A 22,242-nucleotide genomic window follows, 5' to 3' on the forward strand; every position below is an offset into this window, starting at 1 on the left:
TTGATAGCCCGTACTGTGTTAACTAAACTTCACATCTCTCTTATATCACATCCTATTTCTTAAATTGTTAGCTTGATGGTGGTGATATTCTTTCCCTTTCATGCTTTTCACCATTGTCTTTTTGGTAGTATTTTTCTTTTCAAGATGTGGATTGTGGCTATAAAAATCTTATTCCCGAAATGTTTGGAGAGTAGAATCAGCTATGAAAGCTGTGATCAGTAAAATACCAGGATTAAAGTTTCTTCCCAGGATTGAAATTTAGGATAGCTTATCAGGTTGGACATTTTTCATTTTTCTGGTTTGTAGTCTTATTACTGTATAGAAATTAACTACCTGATGAGTAGTTGACAGACAAGCTTTTAAAATTTCTGATGGTTTACTGACATGGGCTCTAAAGTTCAGGATGCGGTTTCCCTAAGACTTGTGGATGCTATTGATATTATGACACACTTTTTTCATCACTGCAGGCTCAATAGCCAGACGAGTTATATATAATAGTATAGAGTAGATTAAAGGCATTATTTGTAATTATATATCTGTTCTGTCTTTTAGAAAACCTACCCCACTTTATTGATAAAGAATTGGAAAGCACGCTGTTCTTATATAAAGTATTGTGTTCCTAATATCATATTTACATTGATATGATTGTATTATATTGATTTTTGTTAGACTCAAATTGAGATGAGGAAGACAATGACCTTCCTTTGGTCTTGTCTTTATATACTGAAGAATTTGAGTAGATATATTGTAACCTATTTGCAAATAATTTTTAAAATATATTAAAGTTTAGTAAGTTAAACTACATCATCCATAGAGAATATTGTATACTTTATAACAAACTAAAGACTGTTCTTTGGGTAGCAGAATTTAGCTCTGAATCAGTAGAGAATAAAATCCAATTTGTTATTGCTAGATTATTATTTAATCCTACTCATAACAGAAATAATGACTTAAATTGTAGATATATTGTTTAAATTACATTAAGATAATTAAACTCAGTAAACTCTTTATGAAATTCTCAGACATTTAAAAGACCACTCTATATATTTATCAGGCAAGTCAATAGATACGTAACATGTAAACTAGAAATTCAAAGTGGAAAAAACCTTTCTGCATCTTGGTTTTTTGTAGATACTTAAAAGGTGAGAGACATTTCTGATTACCATTTCAACATAGTTTTAGATACAGGCTTTTCAGGTTCAACAGAAACATCTGTTCCCAGGTTGTTTATTGCTCATACTGTTTTGCTACTCTTTATTTCTAAGTTTTATTGCCTTATCAAACTTTCATAGGTTGATAGAAATGGCAAAGCAAAGAATTGTCAACAGATTTACATTTAAATGAAATTGAAGGAAAGAATTTCAGAATTCTACTTAGAATTTGTTTATTCTAGCATTTTATCATATAAGTATTTAGAAAGTAAATTTAATTGTTAATCAAAATAATATGACTTGGAAAGGTATAAAATTAATCAAAACACAGGATCACAGAGACAAACTAGTTTTGAATTTCCTGCTCTGCAGCTTACTAGTTGTGAGTTACTTTATGCCTTAGTGTCCTTACCAGTAAAATTGTGATGATGATAATATTGTATGGCATAGAGTTATTTTGAGGATTAAATGAGGCAGTATGTAAGAAAGTACTTGCCATATACTAAGCTCTCAATAAATGTTAAAAAACAAAACTGAAGGTTATGAATATTTACTTGTAACTGATTTTATAAGTGAAGGTGAATTATTTGAGAGTTTGATTTTTTAGTAAAAAAACATGTAAGAGTGCCAGTTATGGCACTAAATGTTTCCTATGGAAATTTTTAAAGAAAAAAGTGATTATTTCTTCCATTTTTATAATGCAGGAATAAAAATTCATACATGATAATTTAAATTGGAAGACCTTTTTTGTGTTCTACTCCATCATGTACTTGCTGTAAAGTTATTTATTTCCACATTAGTTGTTGAACAAACATAATTCCGTTTTTCTGTTTGTAGGCGAGGTTTACTCTTAATCTCATTTAGTTTCTTCTGAATCAGAGTTCTCTGTATAGAGAACTATTTACCAAAGAAATAAAAGCAAGACTATCACCATCTGATTACTTTTCTGGTATAACTACAGAGCATGACATAAGGTTGTCATTTCCATTAAGATTAGGTTTTAGAGAAAGATTGGAGTGAACTCTTCCTATCAATAAAAAAATAGAGATTTATGTTTCTTCTCAGTGAATATTCCATAAGTGTGTCGAATATGGTAGTTTATCCAAAACATTTTGTTTTATTTTTTTATTCTTAACTTTGTCTTAAAATAACTTTAGGCTTACCAAAAAGTTATGAAAATAGTACATAGAGTTTCTATATACCTTCACCCAGCTTTCCCTAATGTTCGTATTTTATATAACTGTAGAACAAATACAGAAATTAGGAATTAGTGTTAATACTAACCAATCTGTAAACTTTATTTGAATTTTGACCATTGCCCATTAAATGACCCTTTTCTGGTCCAGGATCCAACCTGGGATCTCATATTGTACTTAATTTTCACGTCTCCTTAGTTTGCTTCAGTCTTGGCTGATTCTTCATTCTCCCTTTGCCTTTCATGACCTTGACACTTTTAGAGAGTACTAGCTCGTTAGGATGTCTCTCAATTTGTGTGTCTGATGTTTTTTCATGATCAGATTGAGATGCATTTTTGGCAAGGATACCACAGAAGTGATGTTATGTTCTTATCAGTGCATTATATCAGGAGGTATATGATATCAATTTGTCCTGTTACTGGTGTTATCTTGATCATTTGGTTAAGGAGGTGTCTGCCAGGTTTCTACACTGTTAAATTACTCTTCCGTTTGTAAATAACAAGTGTCTGTAGGTAGATATTTTGAGTCTATGTGAATATCTTGTTTCTCATCATACTTCCATCCATTAGTTTTAACATCCATTGATGATTCTTGCTTGATCAGAACCTTTCAAATTTAATTTTTTAACATCTTTCTTTTTAAAGATTTTTTATTTTTCTTTTTTCTCCCCAAAGCCCCCTGGTACATAGTTGTATATTTTAGTTGTGGGTCCTTCTAGTTGTAGGCATGTGGGACGCTGCCTCAGCATGGCTTGATGAGCAGTGCCATGTCCGTGCCCAGGATTCGAACTGGTGAAACCCTAGGCCACCTATGCACAGCACTTGAACTTAACTACTCAGCCACCGTGCCGGCCCCTTACCATCTTCTTGTTGTTGACTCTTGTATTATTTCTTGTCATAGATGGATAAGAATCACAAAGGAATTAATGTAAAGGCAATCTAATTCATAAAATACAAATATTTTTCTTTCTATGGTCTTTTATATTCATCTTTTTCTGAATGCACTCATTATGAATGTAGCACAACACAACATCCTGGAATAAAAAATGTGGTGGAAAGATGATCCTTTTTTTTTGGTTTCCAGTAGCCTTATGTGTACTTCAGTATATGCTGGCCCTTATAAGAACAAAGCCAAATATTTCGTACTAGCAAAATAAACAAATGAAAAAGATACTAGAGAGGTAAAAGTAATGGGCTAGGTTAATCATGAAAACAGTTTGCCAGAGTAATTTAGAGATTTTTCTTAAAATTACTTTCACTAGAGTTTTCATTTTTGTCAAATATAGAAGCCTTTTTCATTCAAAGGAGGCAGTGGCAAATTTAAATGTTTTTGTCTTTAGTCTTCTTGACCCTGAAATTGCCTTTTTAAAGTCAATTTGACCCTTAAGTTGACTTTTTTATAGTCGATATATATTTTTATTTTTAAATTTTTTTTGGTGAGGATATTGGCCCTGAGCTGACGTTGCCAATCTTCCTCTTTTTGCTTGAGGAAGATTGGCCCTGGACTAACATCTGTGCCAATCTTCCTCCACTTTGTATATTTACCACGGCATGGCTTGAGAAGTGGTGTGTGGGTCTGCACCCGGCATCCGAACCTGTGAAACCCCCACCGAAGCAGGGCACGTGAGCTTAACCACTACACCACGAGGCCAGCCCCATAGATACTTATTTTTATGATTGCCTTTTATCTTTTGTTCTATAGTGGAGTAACTACTCTAAAAATATATTGTGCTGTGCATTGTTTTTTTAATCTATTTTACGTCTTCATCTTATACCTTAGTCAGTAGAACATGAAGACACAGTTGGATTAGCTATTTCTTGTCTATCTTTTAACAAATATTTGACATTTAAACCTAATGGAGTAACTTGAATCCCAATAATATTTTTGGGTAATACTTTTTTCCAAAAGGATGAAGAGAAAATACATAGTGGTCTCCCTTATCTGTGATTTCTTTCACTTCCCCCCATTTGTTACCCACGGTCACCTATGGCCCGAAAATATTAAATGGAAAATTACAGAAATAAACAATTGATAAGTTTTAAATTGTGCACTGTTTTGAGTAGCGTGATGGAATTTTGTGCTGTCTTGCTTTGTCCCAGTCGGGACGTGAATCATCTGTTTGTCCAGGGTGTCCACGCTGTGTATACTACCTGTCTGTTAGTCACACAGTTGCCATTTCAGTTATCAGATCGACTGTTGCGGCATGGCAGTGCTTGTGTTGAAGTAACCCTTATTTTGCTTAATAATGGCTCCAAAGCACAAAAGTAGTGATGCTGGCAGTTCGAATATGTCAAAGAGTAGCCTTAAAGTACTTCTTGTAAGTGAAAAGTTGAAAGTCCTCGACTTACTTAGGAAAGAAAAAAAATCATATGCTGAGGTTGCTAAGATCTATGGTAACTTTCATTATAGTATATTGTGTTATAATTGCTCTATTTTATTATTAGTTATTGTTGTTAATCTCCTACTTTGCCTAATTTATAAATTAAATTTTATCATAGCTATGTATGTATAGGAAAAAACATAGTATATATAGGGTTTGGTACTATACGTAGTTTCAGGCATCCACTGGGGGTCTTGAAACGTGTCCCCCACAGATAAGGGGGGACTACTGTATTGACAAATCTTGGAATTTGATAAGATGTTGAGTTCTTAAAACATTCCAATAGTTAGGGATTTTCATTCTCAGTACAGTTTTCTTCTCTTTTAGGAAATTGCTCTCGTGATTAAGTGTGTATTTCATAATGCTATGCATTCCTCATAGTTCCAGGCTTTCTTCCTTATTTTGGTGTTTTTAAGGTGTATCTCGTTTGACAATATATACGAGATTGTGGTTTAGAAACGATCTTTTCCTCCAGAGTCAATACAGTACCTTGGCTAACTAATTCTAAGGAAGCTGGGTTTTGTTTGCTTGCTTGCCTTTTCTCGAGATCTCTCACTTGTTTTAAAGTTGAAAATTTGAAATTGGATGTTCTCACAATAATCTAGTTTGTTTTCTTACTAATTTTAAATCTGGAAAAGAACATTAGAAAATCTACAATGGGTGTTGTAATTTAGGTAAAATTTGTATCATCTCAGGATATCTTTGAAATTTCTGCTGACCGTACTCAAAAATTAATCCTAGAAGCTGATGACCCCCGAACAAGATCCATGAAAGTAATGTAATACTTTTGATAGTTTTTATTTTCTTTAGGATTAGAAAGTTGAACTTTTTAGTGTCTACTTTAGATAGCGGCCACTTGACAAAATTCTCTTTTTCTTACTTTTTCTTTCTTAATCAGTATACTTCATTCATGTGTAAAACCTTTACTGAATTTACTTAGCTCAGTGTGCCAAGCACTCTTCCAGGGGCTGGAGATACAGACTCACTGCTTCTGTTAAGGGTGTTCTTTCATTTTCTTCTTAATGCCAGCTAGGACTGTTGTGGATGCTTGGAGGGATTTGTGAGAAATTCTTTTTCTTTACAGAAGTGACAGTAAGAATGAGTGGTAAAGATGAATTAAAAAAGATTACATCATGCTTCCGATTTAGCGTAGAATGTCTTTATGGATAATCTGTAAATTTATAAATTAGCATATGCAACTTCAGATTAGTCAGTTATAAATCAAATGAAGAGAAATCAGTCTTTGTAGAAATGTGTTACCTTCTGTTTCATTGCTTAAAAATGATTAGCTGTAGTATTCCCTCTTTCTTCAATATTAGAAATGCTTAAAACTGATCAGTATATGCTCATTTAGTTATTTAGTATGAGAACAAATACAGAAAATAGTCTAGTTTGTACATTTCAGAATTTCTGAGTGGCCTTTACATATAAAAATACTTAGATTTATTGTTTCTAATTTGACTAGAACTAGATTTTCAGTAAGAATCTTTAGAAACTTAAGTATTTATGCAAAATATTAAAAAGATTTTATTGATCTGTTAAATTAATAGACCTTTTAACATCCATTTGGGTTTCTTTGTGGCATTTTAGCATTGCTGATTTTGTTAGTTTTGGTTTGGAATTTATTCTCTAGTGGTTGAAATGCAAGTCCTGCAGTGGACGACTGATTATTTTCCCTCCCTTGAGCCGTCTCTTGGAAGAATGCTATCTGTTAAAATAGAATTAGGTAAGGTCCTACTGTGTCGTTCTTATGAGTCTCCATCAATAGTAGTCTCAAAAAGATTGCTGTTTCTTGTTTGAATAATGATCTCATTTTGAAAGTGTTTTTACATTTTTCTGTATAAATGATACATTATCAAATCCATAGTCTTCATAAATTATTTACTCCTGAAGCAAGAGATACCGGCTCTCCTCAGTGATTCAGAATAATTTCTATTTAGGGAAATCTGTTTGTTTATTTCTTTTTGAGTATGAATATGTTGAATCCAGAAGTTTTGGTATTTCAGGCCAATTAAAGAAGGTATATCCTGGAAGTAATCTGACTTGGGAGAAGTGTCTAAGTGGATCTACTTCTGCAGCCAACTCTCCTATTTAACTTGCCCTATACCCTAACCTAACGACATTTGTTTTTTTAAATCTAAGTTTGTTGTGTTTTTAATTTATATATTTTTCTGCGGTGTGGTAAATAAATCACGGATTTGGAGCTTCTACTTAGGGAGAAATTGCAAACTTAGGCCAGTATTAATCTGAGCAAGATATGATTTCTTGGAAGTTGTTTTTCATTTTTCAAAGTGAAGTGGGCCTGTAAGCTTAAAAAAACCTACCAGGTGTATTTCCTGTTCCAAAATGGAGTGTTCCCTTTTTGCCTGTATTTTTCAATGAGATATTTTGTTAATACTGATTAGTATTCAAGAAATGAAGGAAAACTGGGAAATTTGGGAAATCGTATCTTGTTTGTACTGTCTGAATATATTTTTTAACTTTACGAAAGTAAAGTTTTACTTAGATCTTATTAATGTGGGAATCTTTAATTTTCGTGGTTTAAATTGAAATATTATTAGACATGAAAAAGAATGATTTTTCGAAGAAATTGATTAGAAAAGGCTAGAGGATGATTGTTTAATAATTTTAAAAGCATTTTTGTAGCACCTGTTTGTACTGTACAGGTACAATGAAAACATAGCTCTGATGAATTAATTTTAAGCCTTTCTCATCTGTTAAAAGTGCCACCCTTTAAGAACTCCAGCTGTGGAAAACTTTGTTAATCTATCTGAGATTTTTGGACTCTTGAAAATATCTAATTAGATTGCATTTCTTGAGATATGTAGTATTCAGATCTTTTTCTAATTTTTACTCCTTTCCTCTCATCTTCCCTCATATACCGCCTCAATATGATTATACTGTAAAATACTGTTTTAAGCTATTGCTCAAAAAATACTGTCTCTTCAAAACTAAAAGATTTTAGGACTTAAAATCTATTGGAAATTCAAAATGAAAAAATCGCTGCCATGTAGGCTCATAAAGTCGTCCTGTAGTTAGTTATTTGATACCTCTTGCTAGGTGGCGTTTTCACCCCCTTGACTTTTTAGATTTCTTTTTTCATTTCTTTCTTTCTTTAATTTTTGGAAATTACAGTTCTGATGGTTAAAGTCATAGATTTTCTTTTCTTAGTTGAGACTGTTTTCATTTCTCACTTGTACAGAATTGAATATATTCCTAAAGCAGAAGGGTTAGCTTGTTCTTTCATCTTTAGGCTTTTACAAAAATTTAGTCTAAATGTTGTTAGGTAATGGAATAACCATTCCTTTTCAGCTATTGCTCTGTTTCCAAACTGGCCGGCAGAGCCAGGAGGAAGTGAAGGCATTAAAAACTAACTTTGGTTGGTTGCTACCTTCTTAGTGCTGAGACTATAACCTTTGTTGGTTGATTGATAGAGAACAAGAGAGCACAATCCTCGTTCCACTCACAGGTAAGGAACTTTGTGATAACCAGTTGGTGTGAGAGAGAGATTACTTGATAGCATTTTTTCCCCTTAATTTACCCCAAAATATAACGTGTCCCTGAAATAGGATAGTGTGATTCTGTTTCATATGGCAGGAATGTGCAGCACCTTTCTATTTAGAATAAGATCTGAAATTTAATAGGGATATGTCACTCTGTACCACAAAGTATAATTGATCTGTTTTCCACTGTTAAAATTTATCTTGCAGTCCCTGTAACTTTAAATAGATATCTGCCTGTCTTTTTCTCCTTTCAGCTTTTCCTTGATCAGATGCTATGTGCTTTGAACTTCCTTCTCTTATTTACCTTATTTTATTCCTATAATAAAGCAAACTTTTCCAGTATCTTTATCATCATCTATTATTGGGTATATCTTACTGCTTTAATTTCTGCATTGTAGACATTAATGATTATTTCCTGGTCCTTCTTGACCCAAAACCAAATGATCATACATTTTAAAATGTGTTATAAAAGTCTGTATTGTCTGTGTCCACTATTCTGCCCTCCCACTTTTAAATATGAGTGCTTGGAGAATAGATCTTTTTCAGTGACAGTAGCCATAGCTTGATAAAATTAGGTTTAGCTTTGTATTGCTATAATATGGGACTGTAGTCTGATTAATTCTTTAAATTACTGAAGACTTAAAGCCCAAGAACAAATTCAACTTCTTAGACAATTCCCAAGGTTTAGTAGCATTCCTGTTAATATGCTTGATTATTCTGTTTCCACTTTTCAATCCATCTTCTTCTCTTTGACAGAAGAATTAACTGGAACTCCTCCTCTGATATGTCTGAGGTCGAGTGACTTTCCCTGTCCCTTTAAGACAACTATGATCTTGTTTCCAGTCATAATTTATCACTTTTCGATTCCGTCTTCCACTTGAAGTTGAGTGGTTTGTCAGAATGTGTTATAGCTTAGACCAAGATAGGTCCCTTCTTAATAGTTACTGAGGAATGAATTAATCATTTGTGGTGACAGACTTCCAAAATTCAAATTAAGAAGGCACTAAAGAAAGTATGCTCAAAGGTAGCTCCTTTTTATCCTGAGGATAAGTCATTACAAACTCAAATGACCAGAGAATGTAATTTCTTAATAAGAATTTTTTCTTAAATCTATATTCAGCTCTCTATTTCAGTGCTTCTCTCCTACCAGAGGTGCAAGGAGTGATCCTAGAACCACAGATACAGCCAAGACCACGGAGAGCTTTTGACGTCAGGGGTCCACTTTCTCCACTGAACCCTTGGAGGCAGAATATCCAGCTTCTGGAGAGAGTGGGAAAGGATAAGAAACAAGTGGGTGCTTTCCATTATTTACTTGGGTTTATTTATAGATTGGAGTGTCCTTCCATTGCCCATTTAATTCTATTGGTAAACTCCTTGGGTTCATATAAGAACCAAGTGGGGCTGCAATCTGTTTGTTTTTCTAAGATGCTAACTAGTGCCCATTCAAAAAAAAAAGACTAAGAATTTCTTTAATTTTCTCTCCAGATAATTAAAGCAGTGGATGATTTGGGGCACTTGATTTGGTGAATGCCTGTGTAGTCCACAGGAATTATACAAAGGGACTATTTGCCCGTTTTAGCCTTTAATGGTGTTAGTGGACTTTTAAGTGCTCTTTTATAATCCAGTAAGTAAGAAGTTTCTGTATTTCATCTTTGGGCCAACTGGACATCTGAATTCTCCTAAATTACACAGTCTGATGTCCAGGTGTTATCCTACCCTGTTAGTGAGAACTTTTTGTTCTTTTTTCTACCTCAAACTTTAGGACTTCATATTAATTAGATCTTTTAGAAGATGCAATGATAATACCATTATGGTTTTACTAGGCTTCATTCTTTAATAAGATAAATATGAATGAATATGAGTTTCAGGATATAATATCCCTGAAAGTTATGTTAAATATACTCACAAATAGTTTTCCAGTCCCTAGGAATAATATTATTTGTGGCAAAAGAGCCATGTCCTAGATTTTTCCCATGGCATTAAGATAGTTATCTCTTAGTTTGTTTGATGCCAGGGGTAGGGTTTGATTCCAGGAAGTTCTTATCATCTACAGTGGGTAGAACGTGAACTTGGTGCCTTTGGCAAGTTTTCATTTTTCCTTGGTGGATTCCTTCTGTGACTCCAGGTATCTTGATAATGGGAGACCGGTTTATTTGTTCTCTAATTGCCCAGATTTCTTTCAACTGGTAAACATCATACTTCTTCAGCAAAAGGAACTCTTCTAGCAGAGCCTTCATGGATGATATCTGTCACACATGCAGCACCTCCAGTTTGGAAGGCAGTGGTGAACGGAGCCATGCAATGTATCTAGAAGACACCAGGATGAGAGAGCCACCTGATCTTGTCATTTATAAACTTTAAGATTTACTCTGGTGTACTCTTGGTCTGGAAACGGAAAGGCTCAAATAATGAAATAATTTTTTCAGATTGGAATTTTACGTGGCCATGAAAATATTCCTTTCTATTCAGAAGACTGAAATAGAGAAAGCACGAGAGACTCCTTTCTTTTAAAAGCAGCTCTCTGTATCTGTTTCATTTAAAAGATTTGTGGGATTGAAAATCACCTTAGTGAAGCAGGCAAATTTTTTTTTAAAGCGTAGGAGATTCAAAAATCTTAATGAAACTGTTTTTTGTTGCTTGACACTGAAAGGAACTAGTAAATAAAGGGTAAACTTCTTAATTATTCCCAAATTACTTTTAATAGTAGGACACACTCTTAGCTTATCTTTTTCTGGTCTTGATCCTTATTCTTATTTGTCAATCAACACAGATTCCAGTAGAGAAGTAGAAGAGACATCTTTTGAGATCATAATAGCTTAGTTGGTCTTCTAAAGTAGTAAATACCTGTTAAGCTTGAGGTATTGTTTTGCATTGAAGGCGTACTCAAGTTTGAAGGATACTGAAGCAGGGCTATTTGAGAGAGCAAAGGCAATTGGTAGTATTAGAATAAGCCTCTAGGTGTCAGTAAGTTGCAAAACAGTTATCCAGACTATCAATTAATTGATGCAATTAGTTATCAAAATGTTTCTGTTTCTCTCTTTGATATCTATTAACTGGTCAGTCAAAAGCTATTAAAGAAGTTTTTAAGTTACCTGATGCTGCCAGTTTTATTTGGTATAAGTTTTAAGAATAGAAATTCCAGAGTTATTAATATGAAAGCACTTAAAATATTTTAGGAATCTTAAAGGTTTTAGAAAGCACATTTGCTAAGTTATAACCTGGCCTTTAATCTTTCTTGGCTATATGTGGGACCTATATTTTCCTCATTAATTACAAATAAATTTTTGTATGTATAATACTTAAAAGTAAGTTTAAAAGATCAGTTTGAACTAAAATTTCCCTAGAGAGCTCTGCATTCCCATAAACGATTACAGCTTTTTATGCTTGATTTGTTTTTGTTAAATGTTATAAGACAGTTTTTACAAACACATATAAATTAAAAAATAACCACTTGACATTTTAGAACTCAGGGGAACTGAAAGTGAAATTTGTTTGGAAATTATATTAGGTGAACTCTTTGAACCAAAGTATAAACCAGTTTATGGCCTGTGAGGTTATTAGCCTTTTGTTTCAGCTTTGAAGATGAAAGTGATTTAATCTCTTAATCTCATGCTTTGATTAAATTTTAGCTCTGTTCCTTAAAGTGTGCAAAAGAAATGTAAGTGCATTTCTATTCACCTCATGCCACTAAAAGCTATTTAAAAGTGAAACTTTTTGTATATTAATGTGAACTGATTTGTTTATTTAAACTTTTATTTTGATACATTTTCCTTTCAGATTTTTTAATATTTCGTGTCACAATATGCAATCTTATATTTTCCAGTGTTTATTTTATGAATATTAATATAAGATAATTTTTTTCTAGAATGACTAATTGTGTAATATTTGTATTATGTGATCTTTTGAAAACTAATAAATATTTTCTCCATGAAAAAAATGCACTTACTGATAAATGACTTATTTTTGTTTCAGGAGTAGCAAATGAAAACTGCAACATTATTTTTAAGTGTATTTTAATTTTATGTGTCTTCTAAATATTTCTGAATATATATTCTATCCTTGTATATGTTAATATTTTTTGAGAAAAAAAATTTTAAACTGTTAAGTTAAAATTAATTCTTCATTGGGTCATCCAAGTGCCAAGTGTTATGAAATAAGTGATCTATTTGGTCTATTTTTGCGTTTTCCTAATTAGCTTCACCTTAACTTTGTTTCCAGAATTGGATTTTTTTTAGATGCTGTTTTCGTATGTCAATTTTGCGAACCATTAAAACTCTTGAGTTAATATTGTAAATATCAGGAGTAATATGGTCAAATCTTTTGAAGTGAGATTGATCAAAATATAACCCCTTACAAAATAGCATACAAAAGACAGTTCCTCTACTCAGAAAAAGAAGATTTGAAAATAGTGACTGGCTGGAAAACTGCCCAATTCATAAGAGCTAACAGGAGAAGAAAAATGTTTTATATTTTAGTATTCTGCTTGAACAAATAGTTGTAGAAGGAGAAATCTTGACTTAAGCATCTCTTGCTTTTAACTTTATCAAAACAACATGGAAAAGGATAAAATTTGGTTTTAATGATTCTTATCTTGATAGCTACATAAGCTTAATTGAAGCCAGTGGAGTAATTTACCTTTTCTATGTAGAGTCTGCTAGAAGCAAGAGGATTTCTCTTTTGATTTGAAGAAAATTTAACTAAGAAGTGGACTCCAGAAATTAAAAATAAATATTATGATGGGGTCCTAGGCAAGAAATAAAAGTTGAATTGATGACAACTTGTGGATTAAAATGAAATAATTTGGTTCCTCAAAGAAATTAATACTCTGAAAAAATAAGAATTATGAAAGGAAATTGTAGTTTAGAATAGCTGTTGTATTTGTAGGGTGGGAAAGAAAGCTAAAATTCATGGCTTTATTAGTCTGGTAAGTTTGGAAAAGATGAGTTAAAGATTCTGTGTATTAAATTTTTTATAGAATTAAAGCCATTAAAGGTTTACAGATATAATATATTTCAATGGAAGGCTTTATTTTACTTGAATATAGAAAATTTATAAGCCTTAACTATATGTGTGTAAAAGGATGGGGTGTGGGGGGTTAAATAAAAATCCTGCACTGGAAACTTTGAACATATTGTAAAAATAATGGTGAAATGAGAATTTTAAATAATTTAATTAATTTTTATTGCATGGACTTTTTTCCTACACCATCAATAGCGTCAAAATAAAAATATTACAGAATGTTGAACATGGCTTACCTTTATATTTGAGGTATAAGAACATAGTTTCTATTTTAAAAAAGTAAATGTTACATAAGCAGTGTGACTGCAAAGTACTGACCTTCTTATAGCTTATAAATGTGTGCACAGATCTGATTTTACTTTGCTGTACTGAAGCAACTGAGCAAAATGTCAGTGCTTAGATATCCTAAGCAATTTCTGGCTTTCTTTTTATTCAGGCATTTTTATTTCCCACTAAAAAGATTTTATCTTAATTTAGTCCTAAAATGTGAAAGATTTGTGTTTCCAAAAATAAGCACAAAGGTGCTCTAAGCTGTTTTTCCACTAGTATGTGCATCTAAGGTCATTCGATGACTGCAATAAGAAATGTTAGGGCCCTTTGACGTATGCATCGGAGTTTTGAGGAATTAGGATCAAAGGGATCTCTACTTTAAGAGGTAAGGTATGGCATAGGTAGGAAAATGTTCAAAATGTGTTCCGTGTAATGTCTGATGATAAATTGAACTGTAATAGATATCCTTGGATTTTCAGACAGATGGTAGAATTAGGAAAATAATTTTTCTTAGAAATCTCTCCCAGAGAAGAGAAGTGGATAAACCACAAATTTGTTTTTGTATGACTTTGGAATGCGTTTAGAAACATATATCCAGACATTGTACCCTTTGTGTACTTGGCCTCTTATATTCCAAGGCATCTCCCACCCCTGCTCTCTTAGTGTTTGTGATCCGTATTTAATTTAGTATTTCTTAACCCTGAGCACTATTAAAGTTTTGTACTTTGATGGAAAGTTGAGTACATATTCCATGAGATAATTGCCTGGCTTCATTTTTACTGTGAATGCCTATTTTTATTAAACAATACCTAGAACTTAGAAACCAATTAGCTGTACTGAGTAATCTTTATTTTGGTTTGAGAAATTAATTCGAGTTTTATAAACATTCACTTACACCATAACTCAAGGGAATCTTAAGGATGAAGAAATAGTATTGTTGGCTAGTATATAAAATCAGAAGAAAGTTATACTGTTATTCTCTAAGGAATATTAAGTAGGTTCAAAGAGTCAAGTGTTAGCATAATATTTAGTATATTGAGAAACAAAGGAAAATGCAATATTCAGTACAGATGAGCTAGAAAAATCTAGGATTTTATTTCTAGAATTAAATTACTCGTATAATTTACTCAATAGATGGCAACATAGAAAACACAATAATCTTCTATCCTATCTTTTAGTTCTTTTTATAAGAACACCAGCTTGTGGACATTTGGCTTTTATTTACAATAGTTTGCTGTCTATTCCACATCAGCCTTTACGTAGGGCAAATGGTAATGTTGATGAGAGCTGTTGATAGAACTCACTACTTCATGAGGTGGCTGATTCCATGTTCAGGATGCTCTAATGGTAAGAAGTTGATCCAGAAGTGCTTCCGTGTCATTTTTTATTTGAAAATTATCTTAGAAGCTATCTAGTTTAGCACCCTCATTTTATATATACAAGATAACATCTAGGAATATCACATATATTCTAATATCACACAATTGATAAAAAAATGTCTGTAGGACTCAAGTCACTTGACTGCAACCTACGAGATCTGTACTTGACTGCCTCCTCATGTTGATCCTAGTTCTGGACAACACAGAGCAAGTCTAATTCCCTTCAAATATGACATCCTTCAGATATTTTAAGGTGGCTGTTTACTCCATCAATTCCAAGCCTGTCTTTTTTTTTTTTCCCCTATGGATTAAGCAGCTCCATTTTTTTTGCTCTTATTCATGTACCATGGTTTTGTAATCCATAAAGGTTTTGTGGATCTTCTCTGAACATGCTTCAGTTTATCATTGTTTTTCTTCATATGTGACACTGAACCAAGACAGTACAGGTGTGCTCAGCCTGTGTTTGGTCCTGGAATAGTCATGCCACTTTGTTTATCCTTACATATTTATCCAGTAAGGTGCTTAATTTTATTCATGCTGAGATTCTATTGGGCAAAAAGTTATATAGTGATATGCAAAATATTTTGTTTCTAAAAATTAGGCTAGAATTCTGTTTATGCAAAGGCTAATGTGCACAGTTCAGTGGAAAAGAAAAAAATTTGACTAAAGGTAACAGCAAAGACCTTGATGAGAAACCAGTCAAAAAAGTATGATCTTGGGAGCCAGCCTGGTGGCATAGTGGTTAAGTTTGTGTGCTCCACTTTGGTGGCCTGGGGTTTGCTGATTTGCATCCCCGGTGCGGACCTAGGCGCCGCTTATCAAGCTGTGCTGTGGCAGGTGTCCCACATATAAACTAGAGTAAGAAGGGCATGGATGTTAGCTCAGGGCTAATCTTTCTCAAAAAAAAAAAAATACGATGTCCGTTTCAACCTTTTATTTGCTTTCTTAATTCTGACTCAGCCACAAGTTCCATATTAAATGACTTGTGTAATGTAAGGTTATTTTTCAGATTGTTCTTGCTAATTTAAGAGTAACCAGGCCCATTGGTGCTAAACTGTTGACATGTGACTGACATTGAGAAGAAAATAAACTTGTGTTGAGTAACAAAATGAGAAATGAAAGGCAGTCCTTCAGTGGAACAGTACCAAACAGCAGAAGATGGTGAAGAAGTAGACCTGGAAGTCTGAGTTTGTGGCCCAAGTTCTAATGACAGCATAGTATTATTTTGCCTCTTGAAATATAGTGCAAATAGCTCTGCTATAGCAATGTGTTGTTTTGGTATAACAGCATTTTAAATTACCAGTTAAATACTTAGGTCCCTCCCCGCCCCCCCACCACCAATTTTAAATTGAGCTCCAGGAAGATACAGGTGTTTGTTTAATGGTTACCTGTACCTCTTAGGATATAAGTACGTTTGTTTGCGAAACATTGGTTTGAGGTAGGGTATAGTCTACCTTACCTGAATTAGAATTTTAGGGTAAATAAGGGAGAAGGAAAAGAACAGACATTTACATGCCTACTCTGCACTTTTGGGTAGGTGCTTTATGTATATTTACCTAGTTTAATCCAGCTGACCTGTGAGCAGGGTAATTTTTTCATTTTACACAGAAAGATACTGAAGCTTAGAGGTTATAAAACCTGCCCAGGGGCACATAATCAGTAAGCAACAAAGATGGCATTTGAAAGAGGATCTGTCAAAATCTAAATTCTATTGCACTTCTGAATGCCAAACAGAATACATATTCTTAGGAAGATTTCATATAGACCCTCAGTGTTTAAAGTAGATAAAAGGGATATTTTACTTAGTGTGCAGTTTTAATAGACTCTCTTAAAAGAGTAGTATTAGTTTTACAAAAAAGTTGACCAGAAAGTACAGAGTTCTCCCCATATACCCTGTTTCCCCTCCCTTAGTTTCTTCTATTGTCAACATCTTACTTTTGTGTGTTACATTTGTTAGAGTTAATGAACTAATTTTGATACACATTATTAATTGGAGTCCATAATTTGCATTAGGGTTCACTCTTGTGTCTTACAGTTCTGTGGGTTTTGCCAAATCCGCACTGATCTGTATCACAATTATTGTATTGTACAGGATAGTTTCACCGACCTACAAATGGCTTGTGCTCCACCTATTCATTGCTTCCCTCCATTTCCACCCCTGGCAACCACAGATGTTTTTATGTCTCTACAGTGTTGCCTTTTCCAAAACATCATATACTTGGATATGTAGCCTTTTCAGACTGGCTTCCTTCAGTTAGCAATATACAGTGTCTTTTTGTGACTTGATAGCCTATTTCATCGTATAGATTTACCACAGTTGGTTTTTTCACTCATTCTTGAAGGACATCTTGGTTGCTTCCAACTTTTGGCACGAATAAAGCTGCTATAAACATTTGTATGCAGGTTTTTGTGAACATAAGTTTTCAACTCATTTGGAAAAATACATAGTGTGATTGTTGGATCTTATGGTAAGCTTTGTAAGAAACTGCCCAACTGTCTTCCAAAGTGGCAGTACCATTTTGCGTTCCCACCAGCAGTGAATGAGAGTTCCTGTTGCTCTGCATCCTCATCAGCATTTGGTGTTTGTCAGTGTTTTGGATTGGAGTCACTTTGACAGGGATGTGGTGGTGTCTCGTTTAAATGTACCATTCCCAAATGACATGATATTGGGCATGTTTTCATATGCTTATTTTCCATCTGTATATTGCCTTTGGTCAGGTGTTTGTTCAGAGCTTTTGCCCATTTTTTCTTTTTCTAAAGATTGGCCTGAGCTACTATCTGTTGCCAATCTTTTTTTTTTCCTTCTCCCCGCAGCCCCCCAGTACATAGTTGTTTATTCTAGTAGTAGGTCGTCCTAGTGCTGCAGTGAAGGATGCCGTCTCAGCATGGCTTAATGAGCGGTGCCAGGTCTGCACATAGGGTCCAAACCGAGGAAACCTTGGGCCACTGAAGTGGAACATGTGAACTTAACCACTTGGCCATGGGGCCAGGCCCTGCCCATTGTTAAAATCGGTTGTTTGTTTTTTTATTGTTGAGTTTTGAGAATTCTTTGTATATTTTGGATACTAGTCCCTTACCAGATAAGTGTTTTGTAAATATTTTTTCCTAGCCTTTGGGTTATCTTCCTACTAACAGTGTCTCTTAGAGAGCAGAAGTTTTAAATTTTAATGAAGTCTCATTCCTCAGTTTTTTCTTTAATGGATCATGCTTTTGGTGTTGTATCTAAAAACTCATTGCCAAACCCATGGTTACTTAGATTTTCTCTTATGTTATCTTCTGGAAGTTTTACAGTTTTGAGTTTTACATTTAGATCTGTGATCTATTTTGAGTTAATTTTTGTGAAAGGTTTACGGCCAATGTTTAGGTTGATTTTTTTTTTTGCATGTGGATGTCCAGTTGTTCTAACACCGCTTGTTGAAATGACTGTTCTTTCTCTTTTGAATTTTCTTTGCTCCTTCTTCAGTGATCAGGTGACTGTATTTGTATGGGTCTATTTTGGGGCTTTTTATTCTGTTCCATTGGTCTACTTTGCCAGTACCATACTTTGGTAAGTCTTGAAGTTCGTTAGTGTCAGTCTTCTGACTTTGTTCTTCTTCAATATTGTGCTGGCTATTCTGGGTCTTTTGCCTTTTCATAGAGACTTTAGAATCATTTTATCTATATCCACAAAATGACTTGCTGGGATTTTGATTGGGAGGGATTGCATTGCATCTAAAGGTCAAATTGGGAATAATTGACATCTAACAATATTTAGTCTTTCTATGAACATAGAATATCTGTCTATTTAGACCTTTGATTTTTCATCACCATTTTGTAGTTTCTTCTTCATTAGATCTTGTACACATTTTGTTAGATTTGTGTCTAAGTATTTCCTTTTTTTGGGTGCTAATGTAAATGATGTGTTTTTAGTTCCAGATTCCAATTGTTCGTTGCTGGTATATAGGAAAACAGTTGACTTTACCTGTATCTCACAACCTTGCTATAGTTGCTTATTAGTTACAGGAGTTTTCTTCTTGCTGTTTAGGGATTTTCAACATACACATCACGCTATTTGCAAACAAAGACAGTTTTATTTTTTCCTTCTCAATCTATATACCTTTTTATTTTCTTTCGTACTATATTAGCTAGGACTTCCCAGTACAGTGTTGAATAGGAAGGGTGAGAGGGGGCATGCTCCTCTTGTTTCTGATAGTAGGTGGAAAGCCTCTATTTTCTCACTGATAAGTATCATGCTAGCTATTGGTGTTTTGTAGATATTCTTTATCATGTTAAGGAAGTTCCCCACTAGTTCTAGTTTCCTCAGTTTGTTTTTTTTAAATCATGTTGATACTGGCTTTTCTCAAGTGCTTTTTCTGCATCTATTGATAAGATTATGATTTTTCTTTTCTAGGGTGTTGATGTGATGGATTACATGAATTGATTTTTGAATGTTAAATCAGCCTTGCATACGTGGAGTAAATTGAACTTGGTCATGGTATATAATTCTTTTTACACATTATTGTATTTGATTTGTCAGTATTTTGTCACGGATTTTTGTATCAATGTTAATGAGAGATACTGGTCTGTAATTTTCCTTTCTTTTAATGTCTTTTTGTTTAATTTTGATATTGGGTTGGCCTCTTAGAATGAATTAGTAATTGTTCCCTCTCTTTCTACTTTCTGGAAGAGATTGTAGGTAATTGGTATCACTTCATTAAATATTTTGTGGAATTCACCAGGGAAAATATCTGGGCTTGGTGCTTTCTGTTTTGGAAAGTTATTAATTATTCACTCAGTTTCTTCAATAGATGAAAATCTATTCAGTTTGTTTCTTTTGTGTAAATTTTGGTAGATTGTATCTTTTAAGGAATTGGTCTTTTGCATCTAAGTTATCGAATTTGTGGAGATAGAGTTCTTCAAAATATTCCTTATTATCTTTTTAATTTCCATCAGATCAGTAATGATCGCAACTCTTTCCTTTGTGATATTAATTGTTTGTGTTGTCTTTCCTTTTATTTGTTAGCCTGGCTAGAGATCTATCAACTTTATTGATAAAATAACTGGATGATGGTTTTGTTGATATTTCTCTATTTTACTCTTTCCAGTTTTATTAATTTCTGCTCTAATTTTTATTTCTTTCCTTCTGCTTGCATTATATTTTATATTTATATATTTATATTGGTTTTCTTTCTAAGCACTGTTTTTGCTGCATCCTAGAATTTTGATAAGTTGTATTTTCATTTCCTTTTAGTTTGAAATTTTTCTAGATTTCTCTTGAGCCTTACCCCCTGCCCCCAATGTGTTATTTAGAAATGTGTTATTTAATCTCTAAGTTTGGGGTTTCCCATCTATTCTGTAAGTATCTACTACCTGTTATTGGTTTTTGGTTTAATTCCTTTGCGGTCTTATAGCGTACTTAGTATGATTTCTATTCTCAGTTTTTTTGTGGTGTGTTTTATGATGCTTAATCTTGGTGAATGTTTCATGTGAATTTGAGAATGTGTATTTGATGTTGTTTGATGAAGTATTCTTTAGAGCTGTCAGTTAGTTCCAGTTGATTGATAGTATTGTTCAGTTCAGCTGTCCTGACTGATTTTCTTCCTGCTGGATCTGTCAATTAGTGATAGAGTGGTGTTAAAGTCTTTAAGTATAATAGTCGATTCATCAGTTTCTCATTTCAGTTTTATCGGTTTTGCCTCACATACTTGGACACTCTCTTGTTAGGCAAATACACATTAAGCATTGTTATGTGTTCATGGAGAGTTGACCCCTCCATCATTATGTAATGTCCCTCTTTATCCCTGATAACATCTCCTTGTTCTGAAGTCTATTTTTTCCGAAATTAATGTAGCTATTCTAGCTTTCTTTTGATTAGTGTTACCATGATATATCTTTTCCATCCCTTTATTTTTAATCTACCTGTATCTTTAGAGTGGGTTTCTTATAGAAAACATATGGTAGGTTCTTGTTTTTTTTCTATTTTCTTTGATAGTCTCTGTCTTTTAATTGATGTATTTTTAACATTTACATTTTAAGCAAATACTGGTATAGTTGGATTAAAATCTGCCTTGCTTGTAACTTTTCTATTCATGGCTCTTGTTCTTTTAAAATTTACTTTGCTGAGGCTGGCTCCGTGGCCGAGTGGTTAAGTTTGCGCGCTCTGCTGCGGCGGCCCAGGGTTCGGATCCTGGGTGCAGACATGGCACCGCTCGTCAGGCCACGTTGAGGTGGTGTGCCACATCCCACAACTAGAAGGACGTGCAACTAAGATATACAACTGTGTACGGGGGGAGGGTTTGGGGAGATAAAGCAGGAAAAAAAAAAAGGAAGATTGGCAACAGTTGTTAGCCCAGGTGCCAATCTTTAAAAAAAAATAAAATAAAATTTACTTTGCTTTCCAACTTTTTCTGCCTTCTCTGAGACTATTTTATATAATTCCATTTTCTCTCTTCTTAGCATATCAATTATACTTCCAAAAATTTTTTCAGTTGTTGCTCTAGAGTTTACAATATATATCTTACAACTAATCCACCTTCAAATAACACTATACCACTTCATGGGTACTGCAGGTACCTTATAACAGGGTATTCCCACTTCCTCCTTCCCATCGCTTATGACACTGTTGTTCTTTACTTCACTTTTTTTTTTTAGATTGGCACATGAGCTAACATCTGTTGCCAATCTTTGTATTTTCTTCTTCTCCCCAAAGTCCCCCAGTACGTAGTTGTATGTATGTTCTAGTTGTAGCTCCTTCTAGTTCTGCTATATGGGATGCCACCTCAGCATGGCCTGATAAGTGGTGCTAGGTCCATGCTCAGGATCTGAGTCAGTGAAACTCTGGGCCACTGAAGCAGAGCATGTGAAGCCAACCATTCAGCCATGAGGCTGGCCCCTTTATTTTACTTCTTTATAAGCTATAATCATCCAGTATATTGTTGCTGTCATTTTGAACAAACTGTGTGTTAGATCAATTTAGAATTTTAAAAATAAAAGGTTTTGTTTTGCCTTTATTTCTTTAATGCTATTCCAGAGGAAAATTGTGTAGTCCCATGACCAATATATTTTAATTTTCTCTGAGGAACTTATTTTAGCATTTCTTTCAGGTCAGGTCTACTGGTGACAAATTCCCTCTGTTTTTGTTTGAGAAGATTTTTTTTCCCATTCACTTGTGAAGGTTAATTTTGCTGGATACAAAATTCTAGATTGGTAGCTTTTTTTTTTTTTTTTCCCCAATGCTTTAAATATTTCACTCCACTCTTTTTGCTTGCATGGTTTTTGAAGAAATGTCTGATATAGTTTTTATCCTTATTCACCTATAGGTAAGGTTTCTCCTCCCCTACTTCTGCTCAGGCTTCTTTCAGGATT

The 22,242-nt window shown here is 33.7% G+C and overlaps 1 protein-coding gene across 46 annotated transcripts in view; it reads left to right on the forward strand.

Moving 5' to 3' along the window:
• Positions 1–22,242, forward strand: part of TSC22D1 (TSC22 domain family member 1) — a 132,924-nt gene that overhangs the window by 24,283 nt on the left and 86,399 nt on the right. For 7 of the 46 annotated variants that reach the window (XR_011527856.1, XR_011527870.1, XR_011527857.1 and 4 more), the window contains 2 exons: positions 9,351–9,520; positions 10,403–12,167. The exons of 9 other annotated variants lie outside the window; for them this stretch is intronic. Coding sequence is in view for 13 of the 37 variants with exons in the window: in XM_070578309.1 (XP_070434410.1) it covers positions 9,364–9,691 (328 nt within the window). In the remaining 24 variants the exon portion in view is untranslated. Of the gene's footprint in view, positions 1–8,039; positions 8,197–9,350; positions 12,168–22,242 lie in introns of those variants that run through there. 30 more of the 46 variants (XR_011527863.1, XR_011527872.1, XR_011527873.1 and 27 more) reach the window with 7 other exon arrangements.

Source organism: Equus przewalskii, chromosome 16 (genome assembly GCF_037783145.1).
Source record: "Equus przewalskii isolate Varuska chromosome 16, EquPr2, whole genome shotgun sequence".
NCBI lineage: Eukaryota > Metazoa > Chordata > Mammalia > Perissodactyla > Equidae > Equus > Equus przewalskii.